Consider the following 22,290-nt stretch of genomic DNA (forward strand, 5'->3'; position numbering starts at 1 on the left):
AGGGTCGACTATTGGTGATTGCACTTAAGATTGCACAGCAGCTAAAGTATAACGAATAGCGCGAACTATTGCATTGTGTATTGCATATTGTTCATGTTGTCGCTATAGCTATGACGACGAAGTTGCGCAGCACGCGCTGAGTGACTCTGTCGTCACAGTTCCAAGTCTTGCCCATCGCATATTTCTGTGCACATACGATACCTGAAAACAAGCTTTTGTATAGAACTACAAGTTCTATCGCATCGTCGGAACATACAACATCCGATATAGACGAGGCTTCTCGGGCGGGGAGTCTACCCTTGGTGGGCTGAGCGCCGAAGCTTGTGACGAAACTACAACGAGCTTGTGGACAAACCTCGGTGATGACAGGCGACGAGCATTATAAAAGTCCACAACTTCCGCCCAAAGTCTCAGCCAGCCATACCCCAATACCCCAATAATTGCAACCCTATACCGTTCCCATAAGTAAAGCGTAATAAGCAGCAATGTCGAACCAACAAGGCGCAACCATCACAGTCCACTGGTGCGTGTAGAACATGTCCCGGCATAATGCGCTTCCGCATCGCCAAACACAACGCATCACGCCATACAAAAGAGTTTTTGTCTAATGGTACCACAGGCTGAACAAATCGCGCGGCCAGCGCATCGTATGGCTGCTCGAGGAACTGAATCTCGAATACAACATCAAGGTCTACAAGCGCAATGCCAACAGGCGTGCAGGTCCTGACCTAAAGGCTGTCCACCCTTTGGGAAAATCTCCAGTTGTTACCATTAGACCAGCAAATTCGGAAAAGGATATCGTCATTGCAGAGAGTGAGACTATTATGGAGTATATTTGCGACCATTTTGGAAAGCAGTTGGTTCCTGCGAGGTACCCCGAGGGCCAGGAGGGCGTGCTTGGCGCAGAAACGGAAGAGTGGATGAGGTACAAGGTGCGTTACTTGTCCTCGGATTTTCTTGACGTATTGTTATGGCACAGAGGCTCAGAGGAGTTGGTGTATCCAGGTGCCTCTGCCTCTTCCCCTCCCACCCTTTCACGTGACTTATTAAAGCATGATAACTGACCAGCACGCAGTTTCTCATGGATTTTACTGAAGGCAGTCTGTTTACAGTTCTGATTGCTGCTATCATCAGTGGCAGTAAGTATCCGTCGAACACGTCTTTCTCCCACGTTATTTTGCTGACACCATGTAGGTATCAAGAATGCTCCCGTTCCCTTCTTCCTCAAGCCCATCACTGGGGGCGTCGCCGCCAAAGTCGACGGCTCTTTTGTCGACCCAGAGTTGAAGACGCACTTTGATTTCTTGGAAGATTATCTTATCAAGTCTCCCTCGAAGGGAGAATTCTTCTGCGGTTCCAGCATTACCGCAGCGGATATTATGATCCACTTTGCGCTTGAGGGAGCCTGCCAGCGCGTGCCTTTGAGTGACACAAACTACCCCACTCTGTACAAGTACATGAGGAGGCTACAGCAAACGGATTCGTACAAGAGAGCGGCCAAGAAGGTCGAAGATGCGAGCCAGGAGAAGTATGTGCCGTTCAGTGATGCCAAGTTTTAGTAGAGTTGAAGCCGTATGGGAAGAATGGCGGGATGAGATGAGAATAGGGTGCCGGCTACTGTCTGATAGGCAGATGCGTCGTTTCTTCTATAGTCACCTGCCGTACATATAATGATCTACGCCGCGGCGTGATTACGTCCGCTACGGATGGTAGATACTACATGGTCATGGTCTGTGATTTTAAGCTGCAGCTTTGTCGCTAACCACACCCGAGGCGGAGGTGAGATCACAGATGGAGGTAACACAGCAAAATCTCACGTCAGCAGGTGCAACCCCTTCCGCCAACCATCTCTATCACCTGCGGTATAGAGACCAGTCAGCTTTAGCCTCACATCACTGCATGATGAAGATAGAGATTGGGGGCGAATTTGAGCCGCCCGGGCAAAGGTCTGTGATGTGCGGCGACATTGACTCGCGCAAGCGGCTGGCGGGCAGGCCGAAGAGCAAGGTAATGATTACACGCAGATGGCTGAGACGCCTTGCTGGCGCGCAACAGCGTTGTTATATATCCGCGACGTTGCTTGTTGCTCGTGGATCGTATTGCCCTCCCTCCAGCGCTCGCTCGAATCGTTCGGCTGGCCGTCGTCGAAGCCAACGCCCGTTCCAACGCCAGTCCAAATCCAGTACTGTCTCCGCGAGCTGCTCATCACCAAGACCTTACTCAGCTCTCCCTCAGCGACTCTAGACCCCCGGTTTTCCAGCGCCTCGAATTGGCTCCAGCACGTAGGCTACCTGTCGCCCGACACTACGTACGGGGCGATTGCCTGGGAGTGGTCAGCCAATGTCTGACCGGTCGCGCGCAACCTCTCGGGACTTCGTATTTCAAACTTCTGACCAAGCAGGTGGAGCATCGCAGCCGTATCCACAACAATCGTACAACAGCTACAACGCGGATCAGGACACCAGTACAGCCGAGACTGCGAGCCAAGCCCCAGTCTATGACGCCTCGACAGCCTATCGAGACTATGTTGCGCAACAACATCAGGTAGCGCAGGGCCAGTTTGCCGGCTTCAACTTTAGTGCTCAGGCGCCTGCAGCATGGGACTGGACAAACTCGCTCGACTTCACCCAATTCACCAACCAGTATGAACCTCAGGGTGAGCTGGCCCAAGAGTTCCAGGGTCAAGCAAATCCCACAAACGACCTCAGCATCCCGCTCCCCGTCACCAACGGTGACTCTGCGTATCCGCCTTTCCAGCAACCCCCAAGCGCGTCGTCTCCACCACCACCACCAAATGCTACGCAAACCCAGATCCCATTGTCTCCGCCGCCCCCGCCTCCTCGATTGCAGCAGCAGCAACAACAGCAGCAGAGACCGGTAGTGCAGACGGGCATGAAGCGCAAGCTCGATTCTGAGCCATCTTCGGCCGTATCGCAGACTGGCGGTGCAGCTACAGAGAACCCGTCGAAGCGCATAAACAAGTCGCGTCAGTCGTCAGATGCGTCGGCTACGTCGCCTGTCATATCGGCACCAGTCGACACACATGCGACCACAGCGACAACGACGACGACGCGTAGCACAGCTCCTCCCGTGCCCACCGAAACTGCATCGCAACCGGCGCCGCGAGAAAACACACAAGCTGAGCGGCGCAAGGAGCAGAGCAAGGGCACAGGACCGCAAGGCAGGGTCATTGACGTTTCAACGCCGAGGAAGATACAAGATGCGCCCTCTGGAATAGACATGTTGCCCGCAGGCAAGGTATTTCCCATACAGATCGGCTCAGAGCTATTTAGATTGTCTGGAGCTTCGCTCTCGTCGGATGGTAAGCATGTGCCAAAAGTGAAAGAAGCAACCGAGACCGGCCAGCTAAGACTACTAGAGCACCTTCATACTTTTCCCATTTTTTCGGCCAGCAACTACACGATAACGGGGGTCGCGCTGGTGACGTGAGAACCTTGTACATCGACCGTGATCCAGAAACGTTCCGTGACATTGCGCTGCATCTACAGGGCTACCACATCACTCCCAAAGATGGCGAGCATTTTGTCAAGTTGTATGCTGATGCGCAGTTCTACTCATGTGAGCTCATCTACGACCAGCACAAAGGCTGAAAGCTGACTGTAGTCTAGTACCTCGACTTACTCAACAGCTGTTTGGCACCGACATATTTGTGCGCATAGGAGGGACTCCGTTTCAGATACCGCGTGACCTCTTTTCTGCTCCAGGCGACAGTCCCAACTTCTTCTCACTCGGATTCGCACATTTCTTCTTGACACCCACAGAAGCATTTCCTGGCCTGGATCGTGACGTGCTACTCCGTCCGCCATCCATCAAGCCACCCTCCGTGCCGAATAGGAACGGAGAGACTTTTAACGAGCTGATACAGATACTACAAGGATACAATGTCGAGATCCGGAATAGTGAACACCGATCCAAACTCCTTAGAGACGCACGATATTTCCATCTCAAGGGGCTTGAGCAAAAGCTGATACCCTGTGAAATCTCGTTCAATGTGCGGCGCCAGCAGTCCGAGATGTTGGTGCGCCTCGAAGACATTCGTCCGTCGGGTGTTTCCTTCATCCCTGATAAAACAGCATCGGGCGACTCGGATTCTGGATCGGTCCATGGTGGCCAGTCAATCAGTGCGTCCCCAGGCCCACAGCCTGTTGGCAAAGTCGACAGTCCTGCACCGTCAAACGCAAGCAGCAGTGCTGTCACGCGAGCAGGCTACGTGTCATACGCGCGTCCATATACGGATGACCATGCAAATAGTAATATCTTGGTTCTCGAGATTTCCTCCACGGAGTCGACATCGTTGTTTTTGCCATGGTCGGTCCCCAAGGCTTCACGAACGGGTCCACTGGAAGTCGACTTTCGAGCCACATTCTACAATTCGACACTCGCACGCGTCACGTCCCTGTTCTCCGTTGTAGCTTCAAAAATGGGTCTACCAGCCACGCAACCTCTAGGACTTATGCACCTGCAGTCTGGCGGGGGTGTTGCGGCGCAACCAGTTAGCCCGGCCAATTCTGGCGTGAGCGATCGCCGCGTTCGTGTACGCCTCGAGACTGACTGTGCCCTGGAGATCGACGGTGCTTCCGCAGAGCTTGGCGTGGATGACAATACTGGCCGCCTTGGTATCCGGCGGGCAAACTCCAACGGTACATGGTTGTGGGGCGGTGATAAATCAGATTCCGAATCTTCATATCTCCGAGCTCACGAGCAAGATTTAGAGGTGGAATGGACACTCAAACGTGCGCACTGGCGCATTCGTGTCGAGCCTCTTGCTCCCGATGCAGACGGTGATGTGCGGCGCATGCAAGTCATACTGTGTGGCGTGCGACTAGAGGTGTTTACGGACGAGCGGGCTCGTAATGCTTCACGAAAGTTCTTGAGCTAGGAGACTGTATAAAGGTTGTACCCTGTAAATACATACGAATGACACGATCTATTCTCCCACATGTGACGATATTCGAGATTGTGATTATTGGATTGGTTGTTAGTTGAATGGCTAATGGCGAATCCCTGCTATTGTAGTTCTTCTCTCTAAATGCTAGTTTTCAAAAAAATGTTGCTCAAGACTAAATCAGTTTCCCAGACGTTGATATGAAGATACGGGGTCAGAAGGCTGCCATATGATAATGCAATTGTCATAATAAATAAAGATCGTACCACTGAAAAAACATGAAAGTTTCTGGAGGCAACTCGAGACTGGCTAAGTTTAATCTCTAAGTTTCTAAAAACAGCGATTAACGAAACTGCAACATAAAGAAAACGGAATTGTTCCAAGCATTCTATACCTTTGCTGTCATTTGACAAATCCACCTCACTCAGTCTAATTTCCTCTCCTCATCTGCGCTCTACTCTAGGATTAGGCTCTGGAGTCCCGGTTATCAATGGACTCGTACTATCTTTTTTGGATGCATTGGGCGACCACCTTTCCGCATCACCCAGACGGTCTGATGTGAGGCCTGCGGAACCAGGGTTGCGCATACCGGCCTCGAGCTGCTTCTGGTAACTGACTTGGCGCAGACGCTGGGCCTCACGCGGTGTAAGGTGCAGGTAGATCTCGACACCCATAGCATGTAGTGCAAATGCCAGCCAGACTGCCATACCGAATGCAATGTTCAGCGCAGCACCCGTGTTTGCCCTGTCTCCGGATCCAATAGTTGCGGCCACAGCAGACACGGCGTCTGGGTTTGAGCCGTCGACAAAGGCAGAGCATGTGGGATACGAAGTAACAAGATCGATCTCGTCTTCGATGGTAGCCGCAATCTTCGCACAAGGCCACACAGTGTAGTACCCACTGTTCTTGATAACCTGTGCTGAGATGATCATGATGATGCGAGTCGTGATGATGCAGCCGGCATAGAACCAGCCGCGTAGCATCCAGGCGCGATGTTGCTCAATTTGTAGCTTCTTGACATTGATGTAGCTGATAATGAAGCAGCCCAGGGTAGTGAAACCCAGCGCACCGAGCGAGCTCTGGACATCGAGACCGCCGCCAAATGCATGTCGGATAATCATCAGTGCGCCGACGAGACTGATCAGGTACAGCAGCAGCGAAGCGTATCCGCCAATTCGGTGCAGAATGAGCCAGCGGTGTCGGATAAATGGCGTGAATTGCATCACGGCAATTATGCCTGCGGGCAAGACACCGCCAAGATGCAGCAGAATCCCCACTTTGAATCTGTTGAAGTTGAGGTAGTAGTAGCATTCTCCTGGCGCGGCGCTATTTCCCGTCGGACTCGGCCCGTCGGCGGGACAAAACTTGCTCGAGAATGCAAGGTATTGCAGGCGTGCTAGTGAAACTGTGGCACATTGTGTTGGAAATTTTGAAAACAAAATAAAAATAAAGGCCCAACTTAGGTGATTTGGGAGGGAGTGGAAAGGGGAGAATAAGTTCACTTACAACCAAGAAGCGCACCCCCGAATACAAAGTACAACCAAAAGTTGTACGTCTTTGTGAAACCTAGTGGATTCGCGACTTTGCGAGCAAAAGTGCTCGATGAGGGTGGTTTAGCGACCATGTTGTATATATTTGCACCAAACAACAGAGGGAAGAAAGTGATGAAGGTGATTGAAGAAGAAAGTGCTTATTGTAGTATCAAGGGGAGTTGCTTGATATCAACACTTCTAATGTCCCTTTTCTCGTGCGATGGCCCACTCCATGTTATATCCTACACTACTGTTTCGATATCAACGTCATGATGCCCCTTTTTCGAGACGATTGTGTACGTGACACTCAAGGAAGAAGCGCCAAGGGGCCCGTGGGCGCAGCATGTATGATGCTTCGTGCACTGCCTCAGAAGCGGTGGGCTCAGTACAACCGCAAAGAGTTGATTCTGCGACGGCACTGGGGCCCGATCAGAGGTGTTTTACAACGATCGTCGGAGTACTCATACTATATTCACACGCCCCACCGGCGGGCTGCAGGGTACCGGGTTACTACAGCGGTGGGGCGGAGATCTTGGCGTTCCAGTACGAGAACTTTGATTGGTTGCGCAGATTGAACCAGAAGAGGATAAGAGTGAATGTGCATGATTGGACAGGGAAGCTGATAAAGCGGGTCGGCTTATGACTAAGGTGCCTTGTTCGGACCTCACGGATCTCAGCGTCATAGACATGTCCACACCAATGGGTGAGCTGCTTATCTGTCAACCTAACTCCACCAATGTACCCTTGCTGGCGATTAAAGGAAGCATGCCGTCCGATTCTGCATAGGGAACATTCTGCGCTGGCCTTGCGCGTTAACCTGTTTGTTGACTAAGTAGGTAATCGGCGTACACGCGCCTCTTCTTTCTCCACACTTAGATCGCCATGGTCGGGGTTCCAGGGCGCTCCAAGGGATGTGTTGATTGTAGGAAGAGGAAAAAAGGTGTAAGTCGAAAGCCCTGTCCTCGCCACAGAGTAGTAGTAGCCAGGACCCTGCGGCTGATATTCATTCCTCTAGTGCGACCTAGTCCAGCCTGAATGCGGCCAGTGTAAGGGACGTGGGATCAAATGTCGAGGTTACGACTCTGATCGCATCTTCATCTACCAGCAAGGCGCGCTAAGTCGGGCTGCCGCACTCAAAACATACAAATGTGCGACCGCCCAGACATCACCCACCCAGCCAGATCTGCAAGACTACCAGGTGGTGCATCATTCAAAGTCCACCTTTGCTGTACAACGATGCGACACACGCCCCACTTCTGTGAACTTGATGCTCCCCCAGGGCCTTGCCAAAGCGGCCTACAGCGAGAGGACCGTTGCTGCGTTTCTCGAAATGTACAGTCCTGCAGGCACAATACGTAACACCAATGTCGACGCCAGGGAATTGTTTAATTTGCTACCTTTGCTCAGTACACGTGATGAGGCACTACAGATGGCTACCTTGGCCGTCGGCATGACGCAACTTGGGATTACCACAGGGAATGCAAGCCTTACCCGGCACGGGAGGATGCTATACGGTAAGGCGCTCAAGGAAACGGCAATGGCGTTGCAGAATCCTGCTAGAGCAAACAGCAAATCACTGCTCATTGTGCCTCGCATCATGGGCATTTTTGACATGCTATATGGCGCTGAGCCTGACTCGTCTAATCAAGCTAAGAGCTGGCTCAGCCATGCGGAAGGTGAACTAGCTATGATCATCAGCCGGGGACCCGAGGCGTTTGCTGCCGATGATGCAGCCCACATGTTCTTTACCACTGCCAGATACCGACTCCTGGGACCCGCAATACGCGCCCGGAAGCCGACCATCTTCGATGCACAGGACTGGAAAACGCTACCTTGGAAAGGAAGAACAAAGTTATACGAAGATGCCCTCGTGGACATCATGTGTGGCATACCAGAGCTCCTCTGGTCGGTCGACAAACTCCAATTCGCCTCCCTAGACACCCTTGACAAAGAAAAACTCAGACTCCACACCCTCTCCAAATGCTGGACCATGCATTTCCAACTCGAAAGCTGGAAATCCGCAGACCCTGACTCAATCTACACCCCTACCTTTGTAGACTTGTACACAACGATATCCTTCCCAAACATCGACATTGCCTGTCTCACCGTCCGCTACTGGCTCATCTGCCTCTTCCTCTACTCCTCCCTCGACATTGCCTCAGGCATAGATCCAACATCCGACTACTCCCTCTCCCATCCAGACCGCCCGCATCCGCGTCCCTTTGCCCGCATGATCTGCCGCTCAGTCGATTACTTCATGCAAGAAAAATTCGGCGTCACAGGACTAAGCGCTATGTGGTTTCCACTCGGCAACACGCTCTTCTACATGAACCGCAACCGCGATGCTGACGAAGCCTACATCATTACGGTAATGAAAGCGTGGGAGCGACCCAAGCTACCTAGTGCAATGCGGGAGTTCCTCAAGAGCTTCCGTACGACTGTGGACATGAAAACGCTTTCTCCTCGGCCCTTGCCCGAACTTTGATTTCTGTCCTGTTCGTACAACATGGAAATAGTTGTTGTACATTGTTATACCCCAGCTTTTTTTTCCCTCACCCCATCTAGGAGCCATGCTCCTAGCAACGATTTATACCATGCATATGTCCCCCGGCAACACCCGCTTCACCCCTCCCTCCCAACACAGGGCAAACTTTACTTACTTAGATAAGTCCACCCATGCCAAGTGTACAACCCAGCCCCACTCCCCGCCACCTTTACTACCTATCCCGCCAAGCTCTATCACAACTCACCGGGTATCCCATCTCCCCTCGGGCTAACTATTGCTCCGCCTCTACAACCCCCAAAAGGGGGGTAAACCCTGCGCTTTCCCCCCCATCGACAACGTTACAATCACCAACTTAATTGTATTCGCCTCCCCCCCTCCCCCCCGTTTTTTTTGCGCGTTCAGCGTGGCGGTGAAGTTACTTGGCGTGGTACGATGTTACGAGGAAGAGAAGAGTGTTGACGTGTGTGATTTTGGAGGCGTATCGAAGATGATCGAGGATGAGTGGGTTGAAGCGAGGATTGCGTGGCCTTTTGCTGGGGGAGAGGTATAAGAGGGGGCTGTTTTGTCGTTTCTATTAATGGGGTTTGTCTTTGCTTGAGGGCGAAGAAGAAGAAACGGGGAGACGATGTGATGGATGTTAGAAAGGAAAAGGTCATGAGATACTGGAGGTACAGATCTCATTTAGACGCCGAGAGAGAGTGAGAGAGAATTGTCATTCGATCATTACATCGCAAAATTTCTATTCTCTATCGCCAAAAGGGACTCTTGCAACAACCCTCTCCCTTAATTATTCCTCACACTCTTCTCCTTCTTGCCCTTCTGCACCTGCTTCGTCTTCACCTTCTTCTTATTCCCCTTTCGCCCCTCGCCATCACTCTCGCTCGCCCTCTTCGCACTACCCTTCCCTTCACTCGCCTCTCCATCCACAGTCTCGCCATCCGCCTCCACTTCCTTGAGTAACAGCGTATTTAGCGCATCAGTGAAATGCTCCAACTCGCAGATATCGCCGATGCGCACGCGCATGTAGTCGAACGCAATGGCGACTTTGAGGTCTTTGTTGCGGATCTTGACTACTTGCTCCATTTTGGCGAGTGACGAGGACTGGCGCTGGAGGGCGGGGATGGGCTTCGCGGAGTCGCGCGGGGGTCGGGCAATGGTGGGATGGATATCCATGTTGTCTGCGTTGTCGAGGGTGGGATCGACTTCGTCGTCATTGAGGGTGGGGTCTTCGGCGGTTTTTGACGGGTCGAGGAGGGGGTCTTCTTGCTCGCCGTCTGTGACGGTTTGTAGGACGGGGATCTTTTGGTAGCGCTGGCTGAAGTGGGTGAGGACGACTGCTTTGGCGTTCATTTTTGCGCCGATGCCTAGGGCTTCGGAAGTGGTCGAATGCTTCTTTGCTTTGGCATCGCCCACGAGCGCGTCGTCAAATGTCGCTTCGTGGATGAGCACAGTGGTATCTGTGCCGATCTTTGAAAAGTGCCAGCTTGGCCTGCAGTCGCCTGAGTAGCTGACCTTGAGCGGCTTGACAGCTTCGGGATCCGAGGGTGAGCGAGGAAAGGTGATTGAGACGGCCATGGAGCCATGGCAATGTGATACGTTCGCAGTCTGAATATCCACGAAGCCAAAGAACTTCTCATACATTGATCTGTGCACTTCTGGGTTTTCTGTTCTCTCCTTTCCGAAGGTATTCATGATCGAGAGTCGGGAAGAACTGCCGTGTTCATTGGCAGTGATTTGCAACGGCAGGATGCGACTGTATCCGAAATCTTCAATCGCAGAATACTCATGTAGCCACTGAAGCATGCCACTATGTGAAATGACAGATAAACCGTACGCACTGATGTCAGTACCACCCACAGTATTGCCGAGTGGTTGCAGGTTTGGCACACTGTTGTGTACTACTTGGTACCAGGCCCGGATTACGGCAGCTGTTCCCAGATGATGGTCAGCGTGCAAGTGGCTAATCCAGATGACCCTCAGATTCTTGAGAACATCGATGAGTTCCTCATGGGGAAAAACTCTCGCGAGCTGTCCAAGCGTGTTCTCGCCGCAGTCAAATAAGTAGTTGCCAATGCCAGGAACCCGGACCAAAGTCGCAGAAACATTGCGGTACTTTGATGGTAAGGCCGAGCCCGTACCGAGCGTAATAACTTCTGTATCTGGACGTGCCAGGAGCTGTCTCCACTTGTTCATGTCCTCGCGATGGTGTTGCAACACTGTCTGAGCTTCCTGGGCCAACTCGAGTACCTCGGGCGCTGTGTCTCGTCTTGCCGCTTCGTCGTCAAAAGGCCTCGAGATCAATTCTTTCTTCATGGTAAATCTTGGCATAAGTGCAAAGGACAACCCTCGGTCAGCAGCAATGACACCCTTTGGCAGCTCAGATGACGCCGATTGGCCGGCTCTGTAGATACTCTTCTGAGGGACGCTAGTATTGTCAAACACAGGCGTGGAGTATCTGGCAGGATCTACTTGTCCAAGACGCGTAGCTTGAATGGCAACCGAGTCATTAGTCATACGATTAGGCGCAGTATCTATAGAAGATATGACATGTTCCACGTCCCTCAATTTCTTCATGAACTCTGTCAGAGTTGAGTGGCCTGCCACGCCCGGGCCAAGCATCCAGATGATAGCTCCAATACCGTTCATGACTTCTGGTGAGTTCAGTTCCTCTCGCTGAACAATACTGTCAACATAGTCGACCGAGGGAACATCGAGTATAGCAATTCCTTGACCAGGTCTATCCGCACCCATAACTTGTTCCGGTGTGACCCACTCTCCACTAGCATTCTGGACGGATATGCCTTTGGAAAGCTGGCCAAATTTTGGCCCTGGAGTGATGCCCAGCTCTTTCGCACGCGCAACATCGAACTGTCCGCGGATAGGCTGCGCTCGCACAATGTACGACACGCACTCTGAAGCGGGCTTAGTCGGTGGGAGAGCCAGGATCTGGGCGCCAGGCCAAGGTGTCCGTGTCCACACGGTGATATCGGGCAGAGGTTCTGAACCTCCTAGTTTCGGTCCATCGTAAGGCTCATAGCTGTGAGTTTCCGGGTTGCGAACAAACATAGCGGCTGGCATTTTCACTTCCGAGATGTGTTGCTCGACAAGAGTGTCGAAGCTCCAGTTGGAATCAAACATGAACTTGATGGTCGCGGTCCGTATCTTATCGTATCTGGCCTCGCGAGCTTCTGGAGTTTCGTTTTCTGGGGCCTGGAAGTCCTCAAAGGTGTTCAGATGCGTGTCAAAGTGTCGTCGCCGTTCCTCTATTTCGGCTTCTGCTTGTGCATCTGGTTGGGAGCCAGCTGGAGAGATCGACATGGCCCATAAATTGATGTTGGAGTCTTGCCATGTGGGAAGTATGACGCCCTTCTCGTCCCTAGCCGGTGACTGGTTTGTGTACTCGGTGGCAACAATGGGTATGCCTTTGCGAAAGATGAACCTCCGGCATGTGCCCAATGTATGCTTCAAGTTGGGGGGACCGTATACGTCAAAATGCGGTTTTGACGGTATTTCAGCCTTCTTGCCTCGCTCCTGGGCCAGTCGGAAGGTTTCCATGGAGGTGGTGTAGGAGCTTGTGCTCGCGTCGGCCAGTGTAAGCATCATGCCAATGAGCCCGCCCATATTCTTCCATTCAGCCCTGCCAGTAAGGAAGAAATCCTGTGCCTTCAGCAAGCGCGTTCCCTGTTGCACCATTGCACGCTGTGTGCCCTCTGCCATGCTGCCAAAGACATAGTGCTTGGTTGCCGTGCGCAGCACGAGCGCAGTACCTGGACTGTCGGCCGTTGGCGTAGTGATGATTTCAACGCTGCAGGACATGTTTTTTGAATTATTCCTCAGGCTGCTATTATCCGCAAGTGGTCTGCCTTTCGCATCGACGGGTTCGAGTGGCTTAGAGGGCGGTAGGAGGAGAGGCTGGAATCGAAATTCCGCCCGGGGTCGACTGTGTGATTTCAAGAAGCGGACATGGATCGTGGCGGCCGTAACACGACCGGCAGCGCTTAGTCTAGAAGCCAATTTGAAGGTGTTTGAAGCTGGTACAAAAATGCGTGCGCAAAGTCATTGCAGAACTTCGCCTGCGTCACTTTTTTGGCCATGGGTCCGTGCGAGCAAGATCAACAAGCGGTCCTGTTCCGCGATCCAATCCCTGTCGTCTCTAGCACCCCACCATGCCACGATATATTCATGATCTGGGTATCATCTTTCATTGTAATCTGGAACTAACTGATTATCTATATCCTCCACGCATACTCTAGGCATGTCCTCTTTCTTGATCCTCATGCCTTCTTCCTGAGCGCTCCTCCGTCAACCGTGATGTCCTGACCGGTCACGAAGCCTGCCTCAATCAGATACAGCGCGGCATCAGCAATGTCCTTTGGTCTACCCGCTCTGTTGGTTGGGTGATCTGAAATATCCTTTTCGCTGATCTGACTGGCCCAATCTGTCCCTTTCTCGTCGCCCTCCTTGCTCTCATGTGCCACCTTGATGCGACCGGGCGCGATGAGATTAACCCTGATACCTAGATGTCCCAGACTGATTGCCATTGAGTGCATTAGTCCAATCAGACCAGACTTGCTTGATGCATATCCCTCCTGGTTGGGGTCCGACTGGTGTGCGCGGAATGAGCCAATGTGTATGATACACGGTCCTGCAGGGCTGGAGTTGTTTGCATTCTGCATGTGTGCCCCCTCTTCAACATCTGAGGCTCGTGCCTTCATGTAAGGAACACACGCCTGACTCATGGCAAATGGAGCAGTGAGATTGGTGTCGATATACGCCTGCCACTCATCAATCGTTGAGGGGTCTTCCATCGTCTTGCCGTCTTTCCATTGAGGACTAGCAATGCCGCCGTTGTTGATGAGAACATCGATACGATCGTTGAAGAAGCTGGCGGCTTCCTTGACTTTGGCCCGGATCTCATTCACATTCCGAAGGTCGCAGACGGCATATCCTAGTCTACCGTCCGCGTGGTACTGCTGGAGATGGACTTTGCACGTATGCTCGAGTTCCTCCTTGTCAATGTCGAAGACGTAGGCGTGGTGACCAGCCTCAAGCATCATCCTGGTCAATGCTCGGCCAATGCCTCGCGCCCCACCAGAAACGATAATGTTCTTGTACAAGGGTGCTACCGGTGCTTGAGGAGACGCCATTTTGAAGTATGGAGATGATTTTGTGTCTAGGTAGAGACCTTGTCTGCATCACTGACTGCGGTTTTGATGTTTTTACCGTTTCTACCAGTACGTTGATCTGACGTCACGCCTCAACATATTGTGTATCATCACCGTACCTCGATGCAGAGGCAAGAACGTCCATTAGCGTTCCGCTGCTTTTTCTGCATTCTAGTATCACCTGTTTTCTCAAGTCTATCGATCTTCCTAGGATATGGAAATCTTGCCGTTTTCTTGTCGCATACACGCTACTATTAGATAAAATTGGAATAAGATGACCCTGCGCTTCGTCCACTTTTTCTTAGCTACGTATTGTGTTGTAAAATAAACCGTAGACCCTATACTCTGGTTCCAACAAGAAACGTAGCGCAAAGCTCGACAATTGGCAATCTCGATGGCTAATCTTTTGGTGATCAAGAGGCCTTTTTACTCCACAAACCAGAAAGGAATCATGTAGATATGTCTTAAAGGCTGCTTTGACATGATGCCTTTTAGTGAATCAACAGACTGTCAATTCAAAAAAAGGTTTTATTGCTTTCTACTACCAGACAAAGTCAATCGTACAATGATGAGCACCGTGTTTACTGCTGATATCATCCGTTTGTTATGTATAGGTAATATCCCCAATGCTGGAATGTTGTCTCTGCAGTTGTAGTGTTTCCCACTTTGAATGCGACAATCGGCCCTTCCTACTGCTGTCCAATAGTGCAAGGCTGATACATGTTAAGTGATGGGAATTACTAGGATTCATCGGAGATAAGAAGCCTATTTTGTTTGAGAAAAATCCCAATATCAAAGCTAATTGAACACAATACATTTTTCAACGCTGCTGAATCGTGACAGCAGCTGTGCAAAGGCCAAAGCTGCAACCCAGGCTCATGTTCTCGATGCACCAAGATAAACATCACGGCGCATTTTTTTCAGAGGCTCGTTCAATCGAACAGTCCAAATCGCATCCATAGATCTTTTATCAAAACAAAAGATTCCCCACATGACGCCTGAGAAACACCAAGTTCCATGAAAGTACAGGTATATGACCACATTGCATGCATCGTTCAGATAAGAAAAAGCGCCGTCAGCCCATCGCACCTAGCCCCGTTTATTGCGAACGCTGGTAGACACCCACAACCATGGCGTGGTCACGCTCGAAAGGCTCAAGGGTAAGCTGCTCCTTGGGCTTGATGCCCATCTCTCGTAGCTTGGCGACTTCCTGTGCGAACACAGCCTCGGGAGCGGCCGTGGAGTCGATACAGTTGGCCTTGATGGAGATGACGATACCGCCACCAACCTTCAAGAACATGCCGGCGTTGAGTCCAACAATACGTGCTTGATCGGGCTGAGCAACATCAGCGAAGATGCAGTCGACCATGCCCAAAAGCATCCTGTATTTCGATGGATGCCTGGCGTCCTCGACGATGGGGATGACATTGGTGCGGTGGGTTGCCATGTTGATCAGATCACGGCCGGAGCGGTGGGAGAATTCAACGGCAAAGACAGTTCCTTCAGGACCGACGATATCGGCGACGTGGGAGACTGATGTGCCTGAAGCAGCACCAAGGTAGAGCACCTTGGAGCCAGGGCCCATATAGATGTTGTCGACACCACCCAAGATACCAGCAGCCAACTTGGAACGGAAGGGGTTCCAAACACGGTATTCGGTGCTGCTGGCCTCGGTCTCGCCGTCCTTTGCGGCGCTGGCGCCAACGCTAATGCGCTTCTCTCCGTAGACGGACTCTCCGGGGGTCAGGTTCTTGGTGACGAGAAGATCTTCTTTGCCGCGAGCGACGAAGACACCTGCATGGCGATGGCTGAATCTAAAGTTAGCGAGGGGTTATACTCTGGACGAGGACTTTACTCACGGCTCGACAATAACCTTGGCTCCTCCACGCGCGCCTCCGCGACCACCGCCGCGAGCACCACCGCGGCCTCGTGGAGCACCACGGCCACCACCACGGCCTCCGCCGCGGCCACCACGATCACCACCGCCGCGGCCTCCACCACGTCCGCCTCTAGGAGTGAAGCCACCGCGACCGCCACGGTCACCACCGCCACGACCACCACCGCGACCACCTCTGAAGATGTGTTAGTAAAGTTTTTTTCTTGGAAGTATTTTAGACTTGAATCTATTGAGCGACAGGCCGAAGTGAAAAGTTTCAAGTTGGCGCAGTACTGCTCAAAAGAGCGTATTCCAAGTCTTTTATACCTCGCAGTGGAGGTTCGAGAAGTGGGAAGCATACCTGGGAGTGAAGGCCATTGCTACTAGGTTCGGAGTTTTCGTTGAAGCTTATGGAGATGAAAAGGCTGTCGCGCATGGTTAATTATGAGATCTAAAGTTGCAATGTACATGGTACTAACTCGTGATATGTGATTCCACTCGGTGCGCAGCGATATTGCGCGTTGAAGTGGGTGTGGATACTGGGTGTCGCGATAGAGCGATGGGTACTGCAGGAGCTTGAAGTTCGAGCTCAAAAAAAATCCGAGTATTGGTCTTAGCGCAGAACCGCGCACACCTAGACACGTGACGTGGCCCGTGCAGTGCTGCCGAGCCGCTCTGCCCACATCGAAAATTGACATGAATTTCCCAGACACCACGTCGTCAACCTCCACTAACACCCACAGCACAAATCGACAAAATGGTACGTCTACCACCGTCACGATGCATCATTGACTTTTGCGACTCGAATATGGAATTAATTTTTGCAGGTTCGCTACGGAGCAACCTCCATTGACGGCGCAAAGTCTGCCCGCGCCCGCGGCAGCTACCTCCGCGTTTCCTTCAAGAACACCCGCGAGACCGCTCAGGCCGTCAACGGCTGGAAGCTCGAGCGCGCCCTTACCTACCTCGGAAATGTCCTGGAGCACAAGGAGGCCGTTCCCATGAGGCGGTACGCAGGCAGCACTGGACGCACTGCTCAGGGTGAGTGGCCCTGAAATCGATTGGCGCATTGGCGCGATGGGAGGACGTATGCAAGAGATGGGGACTTGGAGATTAGATGGAGTTTGTTCTGGCGATTGCAGGAACGCACGCTGACTTGAGTAGGCAAGGCTTTCGGTGTTTCCAAGGCCCGCTGGCCCGTCAAGTCCGCCGAGATCCTCATCGGTCTCCTCAAGAACGCTGAGGCCAACGCCGACACCAAGGGCCTCGACACCAGCAACCTGATCATCAAGCACATCCAGGTCAACCAGGCTCCTAAGCAGCGAAGGCGCACTTACCGTGCTCACGGTCGTGTACGTACACCGAGACGAATCGCGTAAACTTTCCTAACACGAACAGATCAACCCATACATGTCCAACCCCTCCCACATCGAGCTTATCCTCACCGAAGGTGCCGAGGTCGTCCAGAAGGGTCCCCAGACTCTCGAGCGCCGCTTGAACTCCAGGCAGCGTGGCCGTGCTGTCCGCAAGGCCATCACCGCCTCTGAGGAATAGAGGAAACAAGGGTGGTGATGTTGCGGCGAAGAAAACGGTCAAGGCATGGGCACGGTTTGGAGTCAAATGAGCGATGAATCTTTAGGGTCTTTCACACTCATCATGTATGCATGATATGGCACTTCGATTTCTACGGTGTCTGGTCCATGAAATAAATAGGGCCAAGGCCTGGTTCACACAAACATCGATACCGTATGCGCCTATGCCAATTCCGTCGCCACTCTTGTGCTTTACCGTCGTGACACGCGCCGACCCGAGATTCTGCGACCGCCATGTCTACTCATACCACATGGAGCTGACGTATAATGCTATGATAGTTGTAATGGATGCACGAAACACCATAGTCAGCATAGCATTCTGACTAAATTAGAAGTTACTTTTCTATGGGAACTTTGGTCTATACCTATTTGTGCTAACTTCCAGACAGCTGAATGGACATACGCTATCATGCTTTGGGTCTAGTGTGCCACATGGCTTTTGGCAAGCTGAGGATAAACATCGGTACGTTCCAACCGCTCAAGGGCTGTCTTACGGCCCCAGTTGGTCCGAATTGCTCCATTGAGTAACGTAGCTGCTGATCCTACCTCGCTTGTTGTTCGTCATAGCATCTTGCGTCGCCTTGCTTCGGCCGGGCTGACCAACTTTCCCGCGACCAATGACGCAAGCCCAGCACGAGCCCAGCATGGGCATGTACCTTGCCGCAACATGTGTAGTAGAAAGATAAGAGCTAAGGTATACGCTGGGATCCATTATCAATCGTCTTTCCCCAGATATCTCTCTTCTTTGAAACATTAGCAAAGCTTTTGTGGATATCCAATCTGTGATTCCACAAGTACCAACATGCCTCGCCTACACCCATCCAGACAACACAAACAACAAATGAGACTCACCACCACTGCGCTTTCGATACTCGCCACAACAGCGCTTGCACAACAGTCAAAACGTGGTTTTGCATTCATTGGCGACACGCACAAGTCTGATAATCAACTTCTCACCTCCGAAAGCTCGCAACTGTCATGGTACTACAACTGGTCACCCTACCCAAATAGCGATCTTATCCCAGCCAACCGACTTGAGTTCGTGCCTATGATTCATGGTATCGACGCCACCAAGGATCAACAAACTGAGCGTGTAATACGAGGCTTGCCAGAGAGTAGCAAACATCTGCTATCCTTCAATGAACCGGACGGCTCAGAAAGCAGCGGCGGAAGCAGCATAAGCCCCGAAGATGCTGCGAAAGCTTATATCGATTACGTCGTCCCGTTTCGCAAGGGCGATAGCGGAGGAAGAAAATGGCTGATCAGCCACCCTAGCACAACTGGTAGCCCAAACGGCCTTGACTGGTTACGTCAATTCAACGAGTCCTGCTATGACATTGACTCCACAAACGGTTGTCCAGCCGATTTTGTGGCTGTGCATTGGTACGGTGCTTTTGATGGCCTTGCGAGTTGGCTAGGTACCCTAGACGAGTTCTACAACAAAAACACATCGCGAAGCGTACCGCTCGAGCTCTGGATTACGGAGATGGCGCTGCCTCAGCAAGATGCGGACAACACCGTGGAAATGATGAACCAGACACTACCCTACCTTGATGGAGAGGAGAACGTCGCGAGATATGCATGGTTTGGCGCATTCCGGCCCGATGACGCGAATGAATGGACTGGCGATGGAGTAGCATTGTTCGATGATGATGGCGGTCTTACAAAGCTGGGAGCGCTTTATATGGGAGATGGATTCAAAGAAGGACAGAAGGGAGAAGGTGCAGAGGAGGATGCTGGAAGCGGTCTCCGTGTCAGCGTTGGAATGATGGCCGCTCTAGCCGCATGCGCTACCGTTTTCTCCATGTTGTAGATGCGTCCCGGTCAGATTATCGCGTTTGTCTTACTCTAGATACCCTAGCCTGCTTTTAGATACCACTCATGCGCTTATGAGAGCGCTACATGGAATGAATTATAGATGATCTCTTCGACTTGAAATATGCATATGTTGTATTCCATTCGAGATGGCTTATCTGAAGTGACTGAATGCTTGTCTGGATGATAGACATGTATCGTAACAGCTGCAAAAAGACCTGAATACACGAACCGATTTTTATTGACATGGTATGTATTACTTCCTCTTGTGTTTGGTACATCAGTTACATCTCCAGGCAGTAATTCTAATGATAGGCGAGTGCTGCGATACAGTTGCTACGAGCTTTTAGTATGGAATGATCAAATGATCAAACGCTCATCTTACCGCCACGAGTATCAAGATATGTGTCTGGTTCATTCAGTTCATGAATCAAACAATCATCCCAAGCTCGCGTTTGGCACAACTTTGACCGCTTGTTTACATGGTAGTCATCACTTTCACTCTCCTTCCCATGTGGACTGAGGCAACCGGATCACAAGCGTTTCTGACTATTTTTCCATACCAAAGCTAGCTATTTCCATTTCACTTTCACAGTTTCACAGTCATTGTACAATTTACTTCAACGTAATCACGGTGTTATACACACTCACTTCGATTTCGCATTGAGATAAAAACCTATCGCCCCTCTGTCAAATCTTCTCTCTCAAACATTACCTCAAATCTCAACCAAAACCCCAAAGGGCAAGAATAAACAATTCGAAGTCATATTCCTGCATATCGAACAGTGAGTCACAAGCTTGTCGTCTTACGGTGTCATCAAACATAAAGCCGCTTTCAGATTTCTGTCAGAAGACTCTAAGATCGATACAGAGAACACTGACCAGAACAATATCAACGCAGTCACCATGTCTTCTCCGAACAACACCAAAGGTGCACGTGTTATTGCAGCCAAAGCACCCCGTCAACGACCCTCTTCCGTCACCGCCGAGCAGACTATCTCTCAACTACTCTGTACCCGCCCATGGCTCTCACGCCCTCAGTCCGTGTCCGAACAAGATCGCTTCATCATCTACTGTCGCGACAACCTCGTTCCCGGCGCCACCGGTCCGAAAGACTGGAATGAAGTGACTGCCGAATTCAACGAGAAGTTCCGCGAGCAGTTAAAGCCATTGGCATGGAAGACGCTGAGCAAACGCTGCGGCGTCGCCCGAAAAATCTTTCTCGGCGAAAACGAAGACTACGCCCGCGTACTCACGTACCCAGTCCCAGACATCGATGCAGAAGGAGATTCAGACGAGGACGTAGACATGGACACACAAATGGTAGGTGAAGAAGCGTTGCATTCTGATCCTACTCAGCCTACCCCCCACCCCCTTCCCCCCAATCCTTCCCCTCAGACCAAAGCCCTCCTCTCTATACCCTCCACACGCTCGATGCCCGGATTCTACGACCCAGCATCTATCTCAGACACGTACATCACGCCCACGACCCGCGCCAAATTCCACATCCGCAGCCGCACCGCCTCGTTCGTGCGCTTCCACTTCCTCAACCCACACGAGGACCGCCTGGTAAAAGACAACCCGCAGTGCGTCGATATCGAGATACTGGTTGCCAACTCACCTTTCTACGCCCGAAATCTGCAGCGAAATACACACTTCACTGTCATCGATGTCCCCGAGAAGTTCACCGCACGCACGGTCAATGTGTTCATTCAAGTCATCGCTCCCGTGCGTGCAACGCGGCTGCCAGAACATTACCTGTGGAAAGCACAGGCGGCTACACCAGGGGTGTACGACCGATTCGGCGCGGTGAAGGCAGAGAAGATAGACTGGACGGTGGAAGGGCTGCTTGATCTGCTGTTTTTCGCACAGATACTCGAGGTGGAGTGGGTTGTCGACATGGTTATCGATCGGCTTCATTTCCTGTTTGTGGAGCGGAAGCGGCTCAGTCAGGTGACTACTGATGCGGTGGTGAGTGACATTCAGCGTGTCGCTGGTCGCTCGCGGGCATCAATGGCAGCTATGCACCCGACGAAGCTCAGCGCAGAGGACTTCGGACAAGGCGTTGTTACGCATTTGGCGGAGAACTCGAAGGACGTGCAGACGCTGCGGTTCATTGTGGATCTGATGAGTGGGCTGGGTGGCCAGGCGGATGCGAATTGGATTTCCAGGATGTCAGACAGAGTAAAGCAGGTCTTTAATTATGCGTCGGAGGAGTGTTTGATTAACTGCTCGCGCGAAGAGTATTGCAAGCGGTACCATCATCATCCGCACACTGCACGCGGTTGCTACACATCTTCCGTCAACCATCCGCCCACTACGTTCATCAAAGCGCTCTACCACTTTGCTACCCCAGAGGAGCTGATCCGCCACTCGAATGGACTTTTGCCGAGTGTTGTAAGCGGCATGTCGCACACTGAGTTGAGTAAGCTGAGGGAGGACAACTCGTCGCCTGAGATGTTGAACGCTGAAAAGAAGGTCCTGGAGATGGAGAGCCGCTTAGAGAAGGCAAAGGCTGCTTTGAGATCGGCACGAGATGCGTCGGGGGTTGAAAAGCAGCATGCGATGCGAGAGGCGGGCAAAGCTGTTGAGGAGATGTATGGGCCCAGTCAGCTCTAGTGTGAAAGGCTCATGAGTACGGTAATTCTTTCTACGTCCTGGAATTTGGATGAGCGTCAGGCGTTGGTGTTGAAGAGAATTGGGAAAGGAAGCTATAGGAACTTGGTGTTGGTGTTGGTGTTGGTGAATTCGTAGACCTGAACCTTGAGATGTCACTGTACGTGTTCCTGTTTCAGTCTTATGATAATTCAAAAAGGTGACTGTTGAATACGATCTCGTGAATGTTCGGACGTTAAAAAAGTATCATGATGAAGGGACGGATTGAAGTGTGAATTGAAA

The 22,290-nt window shown here is 51.7% G+C and overlaps 9 protein-coding genes across 9 annotated transcripts; 6 read left to right on the forward strand and 3 right to left on the reverse strand.

Annotated features, from left to right (window-relative positions):
* Positions 1-336: 336 nt before the first annotated feature.
* On the forward strand, positions 337-1,727 carry PSV08DRAFT_261134 (glutathione S-transferase). Its single transcript, XM_014220032.1, has 4 exons — positions 337-523; positions 620-932; positions 1,076-1,139; positions 1,195-1,727. The coding sequence occupies exons 1-4, from the start codon at positions 486-488 to the stop codon at positions 1,557-1,559; spliced, it is 780 nt and encodes a 259-aa protein (XP_014075507.1). The 5' UTR covers positions 337-485; the 3' UTR covers positions 1,560-1,727.
* Positions 1,728-2,302: 575 nt separating this feature from the next.
* On the forward strand, positions 2,303-5,177 carry PSV08DRAFT_214674 (uncharacterized protein). The gene is made up of 3 exons (XM_014220033.1): positions 2,303-3,322; positions 3,382-3,579; positions 3,630-5,177. Exons 1-3 carry the CDS (start codon positions 2,341-2,343, stop codon positions 4,898-4,900), a joined length of 2,451 nt encoding a protein of 816 aa, XP_014075508.1. The 5' UTR covers positions 2,303-2,340; the 3' UTR covers positions 4,901-5,177.
* Positions 5,178-5,349: 172 nt separating this feature from the next.
* On the reverse strand, positions 5,350-6,530 carry PSV08DRAFT_168571 (uncharacterized protein; the record flags this gene model as incomplete). The annotated part of the gene is made up of 2 exons (XM_014220034.1): positions 5,350-6,311; positions 6,413-6,530. The coding sequence occupies 2 exons, from the start codon at positions 6,528-6,530 to the stop codon at positions 5,350-5,352; spliced, it is 1,080 nt and encodes a 359-aa protein (XP_014075509.1).
* Positions 6,531-7,248: 718 nt separating this feature from the next.
* PSV08DRAFT_376900 (uncharacterized protein) lies at positions 7,249-8,929 on the forward strand. The gene is made up of 2 exons (XM_014220035.2): positions 7,249-7,380; positions 7,454-8,929. Exons 1-2 carry the CDS (start codon positions 7,321-7,323, stop codon positions 8,921-8,923), a joined length of 1,530 nt encoding a protein of 509 aa, XP_014075510.2. The 5' UTR covers positions 7,249-7,320; the 3' UTR covers positions 8,924-8,929.
* Positions 8,930-9,639: 710 nt separating this feature from the next.
* Positions 9,640-14,138, reverse strand: PSV08DRAFT_406885 (uncharacterized protein). The gene is made up of 3 exons (XM_066093753.1): positions 13,252-14,138; positions 12,674-12,832; positions 9,640-12,643 (listed from the first exon to the last, which is right to left on the reverse strand). Exons 1-3 carry the CDS (start codon positions 14,089-14,091, stop codon positions 9,728-9,730), a joined length of 3,915 nt encoding a protein of 1,304 aa, XP_065950051.1. The 5' UTR covers positions 14,092-14,138; the 3' UTR covers positions 9,640-9,727.
* Positions 14,139-14,860: 722 nt separating this feature from the next.
* On the reverse strand, positions 14,861-16,547 carry PSV08DRAFT_261185 (Fibrillarin-domain-containing protein). Its single transcript, XM_014220037.2, has 4 exons — positions 16,465-16,547; positions 16,347-16,410; positions 15,969-16,181; positions 14,861-15,917 (listed from the first exon to the last, which is right to left on the reverse strand). Exons 2-4 carry the CDS (start codon positions 16,361-16,363, stop codon positions 15,209-15,211), a joined length of 939 nt encoding a protein of 312 aa, XP_014075512.1. The 5' UTR covers positions 16,364-16,410; positions 16,465-16,547; the 3' UTR covers positions 14,861-15,208.
* A 166-nt stretch (positions 16,548-16,713) lies between these two features.
* Positions 16,714-17,748, forward strand: PSV08DRAFT_193959 (60S ribosomal protein uL22). The gene is made up of 4 exons (XM_014220038.2): positions 16,714-16,745; positions 16,813-17,026; positions 17,150-17,337; positions 17,384-17,748. The coding sequence occupies exons 1-4, from the start codon at positions 16,743-16,745 to the stop codon at positions 17,537-17,539; spliced, it is 561 nt and encodes a 186-aa protein (XP_014075513.1). The 5' UTR covers positions 16,714-16,742; the 3' UTR covers positions 17,540-17,748.
* Positions 17,749-18,379: 631 nt separating this feature from the next.
* Positions 18,380-19,406, forward strand: PSV08DRAFT_358473 (glycoside hydrolase; the record flags this gene model as incomplete). The annotated part of the gene is made up of 1 exon (XM_014220039.1): positions 18,380-19,406. One exon carries the CDS (start codon positions 18,380-18,382, stop codon positions 19,388-19,390), a length of 1,011 nt encoding a protein of 336 aa, XP_014075514.1. The 3' UTR covers positions 19,391-19,406.
* An 892-nt stretch (positions 19,407-20,298) lies between these two features.
* Positions 20,299-22,011, forward strand: PSV08DRAFT_168466 (uncharacterized protein; the record flags this gene model as incomplete). Its single annotated transcript, XM_014220040.1, has 2 exons — positions 20,299-20,715; positions 20,791-22,011. The coding sequence occupies 2 exons, from the start codon at positions 20,299-20,301 to the stop codon at positions 22,009-22,011; spliced, it is 1,638 nt and encodes a 545-aa protein (XP_014075515.1).
* Between the last annotated feature and the right edge of the window lie 279 nt (positions 22,012-22,290).

The sequence above is a fragment of the Bipolaris maydis genome, assembly GCF_028858645.1.
Source record: "Bipolaris maydis strain C4 unplaced genomic scaffold PSV08scaffold_1, whole genome shotgun sequence".
NCBI classification, from domain to species: domain Eukaryota; kingdom Fungi; phylum Ascomycota; class Dothideomycetes; order Pleosporales; family Pleosporaceae; genus Bipolaris; species Bipolaris maydis.

Bases quoted from the DNA above. Each gene is read 5' to 3' on its own strand.
- PSV08DRAFT_261134 (XM_014220032.1), top strand. From the start codon at position 486: ATGTCGAACCAACAAGGCGCAACCATCACAGTCCACTG. The intron at 524-619 runs GTGCGTGTAGAA...ATGGTACCACAG, and splicing joins GCAACCATCACAGTCCACTG to GCTGAACAAATCGCGCGGCC. The intron at 1,140-1,194 runs GTAAGTATCCGT...GACACCATGTAG, and splicing joins TGCTGCTATCATCAGTGGCA to GTATCAAGAATGCTCCCGTT.
- PSV08DRAFT_214674 (XM_014220033.1), top strand. From the start codon at position 2,341: ATGTCTGACCGGTCGCGCGCAACCTCTCGGGACTTCGTATTTCAAACT. The intron at 3,323-3,381 runs GTAAGCATGTGC...AGACTACTAGAG, and splicing joins AGCTTCGCTCTCGTCGGATG to CACCTTCATACTTTTCCCAT. The intron at 3,580-3,629 runs GTGAGCTCATCT...ACTGTAGTCTAG, and splicing joins TGATGCGCAGTTCTACTCAT to TACCTCGACTTACTCAACAG.
- PSV08DRAFT_376900 (XM_014220035.2), top strand. From the start codon at position 7,321: ATGGTCGGGGTTCCAGGGCGCTCCAAGGGATGTGTTGATTGTAGGAAG. The intron at 7,381-7,453 runs GTAAGTCGAAAG...TCATTCCTCTAG, and splicing joins GTAGGAAGAGGAAAAAAGGT to TGCGACCTAGTCCAGCCTGA.
- PSV08DRAFT_406885 (XM_066093753.1), bottom strand. From the start codon at position 14,091: ATGGCGTCTCCTCAAGCACCGGTAGCACCCTTGTACAAGAACATTATC. The intron at 12,833-13,251 runs GTTGACGGAGGA...CCGCCCTCTAAG, and splicing joins TGACCGGTCAGGACATCACG to CCACTCGAACCCGTCGATGC. The intron at 12,644-12,673 runs GTCTTTGGCAGC...GAGGGCACACAG, and splicing joins GCACGGCAACCAAGCACTAT to CGTGCAATGGTGCAACAGGG.
- PSV08DRAFT_261185 (XM_014220037.2), bottom strand. The intron at 15,918-15,968 runs GTGAGTAAAGTC...CTTTAGATTCAG, and splicing joins GCCAAGGTTATTGTCGAGCC to CCATCGCCATGCAGGTGTCT.
- PSV08DRAFT_193959 (XM_014220038.2), top strand. The intron at 17,027-17,149 runs GTGAGTGGCCCT...TGACTTGAGTAG, and splicing joins CACTGGACGCACTGCTCAGG to GCAAGGCTTTCGGTGTTTCC. The intron at 17,338-17,383 runs GTACGTACACCG...TAACACGAACAG, and splicing joins CTTACCGTGCTCACGGTCGT to ATCAACCCATACATGTCCAA.